This window comes from Tachyglossus aculeatus (genome assembly GCF_015852505.1).
Source record: "Tachyglossus aculeatus isolate mTacAcu1 chromosome 12 unlocalized genomic scaffold, mTacAcu1.pri SUPER_6_unloc_1, whole genome shotgun sequence".
Taxonomy (NCBI): domain Eukaryota; kingdom Metazoa; phylum Chordata; class Mammalia; order Monotremata; family Tachyglossidae; genus Tachyglossus; species Tachyglossus aculeatus.
In genome coordinates, this window is record NW_024044828.1 from 16,719,959 (window position 1) to 16,725,958 (window position 6,000).

The following is a 6,000-nucleotide window of genomic DNA, read 5'->3' on the forward strand; positions in this document are numbered from 1 at the left end:
CTATGTGCAGAGCACTGGACTAAGCGCTTGGGAAGTACAAGTTGGCAACACATAGAGACAGTCCCTACCCAACAGTGGGCTCACGGTCTAAAATGGGGAGACAGAGAACAAAACCAAACGTACTAACAAAATAAAATCATCATCATCATCATCAATCGTATTTATTGAGCGCTTACTATGTGCAGAGCACTGTACTAAGCGCTTGGGAAGTACAAGTTGGCAACATATAGAGACAGTCCCTACCCAACAGTGGGCTCACAGTCTAAAAGGGGGAGACAGAGAACAAAACCAAACATACTAACAAAATAAAATAAATAGAATAGATATGTACAAATAAAATAAATACATAGAGTAAAAAATATGTACAAACATATATACATATATACAGGTGCTGTGGGGAAGGGAAGGAGGTAAGATGGGGGATGGAGAAGGGGACGAGGGGGAGAGGAAGGAAGGGGCTGAGTGAGGGAAGGCCTCCTGGAGGAGGTGAGCTCTCAGCAGGGCCTTGAGTAAGTAGATAAGTAAAGTAGATAAGTAAAATAAGTAGAATAGATATGTACAAGTAAAATCAATCAATAAATAGAGTAATAAATATGTACAAACATATCATCATCATCAATGGTATTTATTAAGCGCTTACTATGTGCAGAGCACTGGACTAAGCGCTTGGGAAACCCAAGTTGGCAACATCTAGAGACAGTCCCTACCCAACTGCGGGCTCACAGTCTAAAAGGGGGAGACGGAGAACAAAACCAAACGTATTAACGAAATCAAATAAGTAGAATAGATATGTACAAGTAAAATCAATCGAGTAATAAATATGTGCAAACATATCATCATCATCAATCGTATTTATTGAGCGCACTACGTGCAGAGCACTGTACTAAGCGCTTGGGAAGTACAAATTGGCAACATATAGAGACGGTCCCTACCCAACGGTGGGCTCACAGTCTAAAAGGGGGAGACGGAGAACAAAACCAAACGTACTGACAAAATAAAATAAATAGAATAGATAGGTACAAGATAAATAAGTAAAGTAATAAATATCAATCAATCAATCGCATTTATTGAGCGCTTACTATGTGCAGAGCACTGGACTAAGCGCTTGGGAAGTCCAAGTTGGCAACATCTACAGACAGTCCCTACCCAACAGTGGGCTCACAGTCTAAAAGGGGGAGACAGAGAACAAAACCAAACGTACTAACAAAATAAAATAAATAGAACAGATATGTACAAGATAAAGTAATAAATATCAATCAATCGTATTTATTGAGCGCTTACTGTGTGCAGAGCACTGGACTAAGCGCTTGGGAAGTCCAAGCTGGCAACATATAGAGACGGTCCCTACCCAACAGTGGGCTCACAGTCTAAAAGGGGGAGACAGAGAACAAAACCAAACGTACTAACAAAATAAAATAAATAGGATAGATATGTACAAGCAAAATAAATAGAGTAATAAATAACTCCAAATGGCTAATAACAGCTTCTAATAACAGAAGCCATTCCTAGATTAGCCCTTCACTTTCCGGTCAGGCGTCCGCCCCCCGCCCCCATCAGCCGCTTCAAGTGCGGCTCGAATTTTTTAATTCTTGACTTCTTTGCTTTCACTTGAGGATCTCACCTCGCTTCCCGCCGGCCGGGACCGGCCTTAAATCGGGGTTTTCTAGCCTCCTTCTCCCGGGGCATTTTGAGGCCTCCGCCTCGGAGGAGCTGTGCCAGGCTGGCTCGGCGCCGACCGGGTCTGAGACCTCTGGGATCAATCAATCAATCCATCAATCAGTCGTATTTATTGAGCGCTTACTGTGTGCAGAGCACTGGACTAAGCGCTTGGGAAGTCCAAGTGGACGGTCCCTACCCAACAGCGGGCTCACAGTCTCGAAGGGGGAGACAGAGAACGAAACCAAACATATTAACAAAGTCAAATAAGTAGAATAGATACGTACAAGTAAAATCAATCAATAAATAGAGTAATAAATATGTACAAACATATCATCATCAGTTGTATTTATTGAGCGCTTACTGTGTGCAGAGCACTGTGCTAAGCGCTTGGGAGGTACAAGTTGGTAACATATAGAGACAGTCCCTACCCAGCAGTGGGCTCACAGTCTAGAAGGGGGAGACAGAGAACGAAACCAAACATATTAACAAAATCAAATAAGTAGAATAGATACGTACAAGTAAAATCAATCAATAAATAGAGTAAGAAATATGTACAAACATATCATCATCATCAATCGTATTTATTGAGCGCTTACTGTGTGCAGAGCACTGGACTAAGCGCTTGGGAAGTCCAAGCTGGCAACATATAGAGACGGTCCCTACCCAACAGTGGGCTCACAGTCTAAAATGGGGAGACAGAAGACAAAACAAAATAAAATAGAACCGATATGTACAAGATAAATAAGTAAAGTAAGCGCTCAGTCAATACGACTGATGATGATGATGAGGGTGGGCAGGCCTCCTGGAGGAGGTGAGGTGTCAGTAGTAGGGTTGTAAAGTCGGGGGGTCTCACCCTCCAGTTGCTGTAGAGCCTCTTGACCCTCCTGTAGTAGGCCTCTTTGTCCAGGGTGACCGCCATGGCCCTCCTGCCCTCCTCACGGCCCTCCTCCTCCCGGCCCTCCTCACGGCCCTGCCCTCACGGCGGCTCCTCGGCTGGCGGGAATCACGCGAGGCCCCGGCCTCGGCCTCCTCCTCCTCCTCCTTCTCCTCAGCACCTCCTCACGGCCTCCCTCCCGCCCCCACGTGACCCGGAAGTCCCGACCCCCGGGGTCTCCCCACTTCCGCTTCCGGCCCCCCCCTCCCCAAACGGGCGGGAATGCTTTTTCCCGGAAGCGGACACGGAAACCCCTTCCCCCTCCTGCCCCTCCCATCTGTATTATCAGCTTTTATTTTGGGTGGGGTTTCGCGGGTTTTGTCCCCGTCACGTTCTCCCGCGCGGGCCGGGGCGCGCGCATGCGCCCACGTGACTCGGGCGGAGGCGCGGGGCGCGCGCATGCGCCCGCGTGACTCGTGCGGCGGCGCGCGACTCCTCAGGGCGGGGGGGGGGTGGCTGTCGGCGGGAACGAGCGCGCATGCGCGCCGCCCCCAGCGTGAGGCAATCAATCAATCGTATTTATTGAGCGCTTACTGTGTGCAGAGCACTGGACTAAGCGCTTGGGAAGTCCAAGTTGGCAACATAGAGAGACAGTCGTCATCATCAATCGTAGACAATCAATCAATCAATCGTATTTATTGAGCGCTTACTATGTGCAGAGCACTGTACTAAGCGCTTGGGAAGTACAGGTTGGCAACATATAGAGACAGTCATCATCATCAATCGTAGACAGAGAATCAATCAATCAATCAATCAATCGTATTGAGTGCTTACTATGTGCAGAGCACTGTACTAAGCGCTTGGGAAGTCCAAGTTGGCAACATATAGAGACGGTCATCATCATCAATCGTAGACAGAGAATCAATCAATCAATCAATCAATCGTATTGAGCGCTTACTGTGTGCAGAGCACTGTACTAAGCACTTGGGAAGTACAGGTTGGCAACATATAGAGACAGTCATCATCATCAGTCGTAGACAGAATCAATCAATCAATCAATCATATTTATTGAGCGCTTACTGTGTGCAGAGCACTGTACTAAGCGCTTGGGAAGTCCAAGTTGGCAACATATAGAGACGGTCATCATCATCAATCGTAGACAGAGAATCAATCAATCAATCAATCATATTTATTGAGCGCTTACTGTGTGCAGAGCACTGTACTAAGCGCTTGGGAAGTACAGGTTGGCAACATATAGAGACAGTCATCATCATCAATCATAGACAATCAATCAATCAATCTATCTATCGTATTTATTGAGCGCTTACTGTGTGCAGAGCACTGTACTAAGCGCTTGGGAAGTACAGGTTGGCAACATATAGAGACAGTCATCATCATCAATCGTAGACAGAGAATCAATCAATCAATCAATCATATTTATTGAGTGCTTACTGTGTGCAGAGCACTGTACTAAGCGCTTGGGAAGTACAAGTTGGCAACATTTGTGAGGAGGTGTGAGGAGGTGAGGAGAGAACATTTGTGAGGAGGTGTGAAGAGGTGAGGAGAGAACAAAACCAAACATAATAACAAAATCAAATAAGTAGAATAGATACATACAAGTAAAATCAATCAATAAATACAGTAATAAATATGTACAAACAGATCATCATCAATCGTATTTATTGAGCGCTTACTGTGTGCAGAGCACTGTACTAAGCGCTTGGGAAGTACAAATTGGCAACATCTAGAGACGGTCCCTACCCAACACTGGGCTCACAGTCTAAAAGGGGGAGACAGAGAACAAAACCAAACATACTAACAAAATAAAAGAAATAGAATAGATATGTACAAATAAAATAAATAGAGTAATAAATATGTACAAACATATATAGATATATACAGGTGCTGTGGGGAAGGGAAGGAGGTAAGATGGGGGGATGGAGAGGGGGACGAGGGGGAGAGGAAGGAAGGGGCTCAGTGTGGGAAGGCCTCCTGGAGGAGGTGAGCTCTCAGCAGGGCCTTGAAGGGAGGAAGAGAGCCAGCTTGGCGGAGGGGCAGAGGGATTGAGGGCATTCCAGGCCTTCTAGACTGTGAGTCCGTTGTCGGGTAGGGATTGTCTCTGTCGGTTGCCAGTGCTCTATCAGCACTTAGAATCAAGCGCTGGGGTTGATACTTGTGTATATTTGTACGTATTTATTATATCTATTTTATAAATATTTATATTTACTTCATAAATATTTATATTTATTTTATAAATATTGACATTTATTTATTACTCTACTTTATTAAGGATGTGCATATATCTAAAATTCTATTTATCTATTTTGATGGCATTGACACTTGTCTACTTGTTTTGTTGTGTCTCCCCCATCTAGACTGTGAGTCCGTTGTCGGGTAGGGATTGTCTCTGTCGGTTGCCAGTGCTCTATCAGCGCTTAGAATCAAGCGCTGGGGTTGATACTTGTGTGTATTTGTACATATTTATTATATTTATTTTATAAATAAATATTTAGATTTATTTATTATTCCATTTTATTAAGGATGTGCATATGTCTAAAATTCTATTAATCTATTTTGATGGCATTGACGCTTGTCTACTTGTTTTATTGTGTCTCCCCCTTCTAGACTGTGAGTCCGTTGTCGGGTAGGGATTGTCTCTGTCGGTTGCCAGTGCTCTATCAGCGCTTAGGATCAAGCGCTGGGGTTGATACTTGTGTATATTTGTACATATTTATTATATTTATTTTATAAATAAATATTTACATTTATTTATTATTCTATTTTATTAAGGATGTGCATATGTCTAAAATTCTATTAATCTATTTTGATGGCATTGACGCTTGTCTACTTGTTTTATTGTGTCTCCCCCTTCTAGACTGTGAGTCCGTTGTCGGGTAGGGATTGTCTCTGTCGGTTGCCAGTGCTCTATCAGCGCTTAGGATCAAGCGCTGGGGTTGATACTTGTGTATATTTGTACATATTTATTATATTTATTTTATAAATAAATATTTACATTCATTTATTATTCTATTTTATTAAGGATGTGCATATATCTAAAATTCTATTAATCTATTTTGATGGCATTGACGCTTGTCTACTTGTTTTGTTGTGTCTCCCCCTTCTAGACTGTGAGTCCGTTGTCGGCTAGGGATTGTCTCTGTCGGTTGCCAGTGCTCTACCAGCGCTTAGACTACTTGTGTATATTTGTACATATTTATTATATTTATTTTATAAATAAATATTTATATTTATTTATTTATTATTCTATTTTATTAAGGGTGTGCATATATCTAAAATTCTATTAATCTATTTTGATGGTATTGACACTTGTCTACTTGTTTTGTTGTGTCTCCCCCTTCTAGACTGTGAGTCCGTTGTCGGGTAGGGATTGTCTCTGCCGGTTGCCAGTGCTCTACCAGCGCTTAGAATCAAGCGCTGGGGTTGATACTTATGTATATTTGTTCATA

The 6,000-nt window shown here is 43.2% G+C and overlaps 1 protein-coding gene across 1 annotated transcript in view; it reads right to left on the reverse strand.

Moving 5' to 3' along the window:
* Window positions 1-2,673, reverse strand: part of SUPT16H (SPT16 homolog, facilitates chromatin remodeling subunit) — a 34,744-nt gene extending 32,071 nt beyond the window's left edge. The window contains exon 1 of the mRNA XM_038741212.1: window positions 2,513-2,673. Within this exon, the coding sequence (XP_038597140.1) occupies window positions 2,513-2,578 (66 nt within the window). The 5' untranslated portion in view covers window positions 2,579-2,673. The remainder of the gene's footprint in view (window positions 1-2,512) is intronic.
* Between the last annotated feature and the right edge of the window lie 3,327 nt (window positions 2,674-6,000).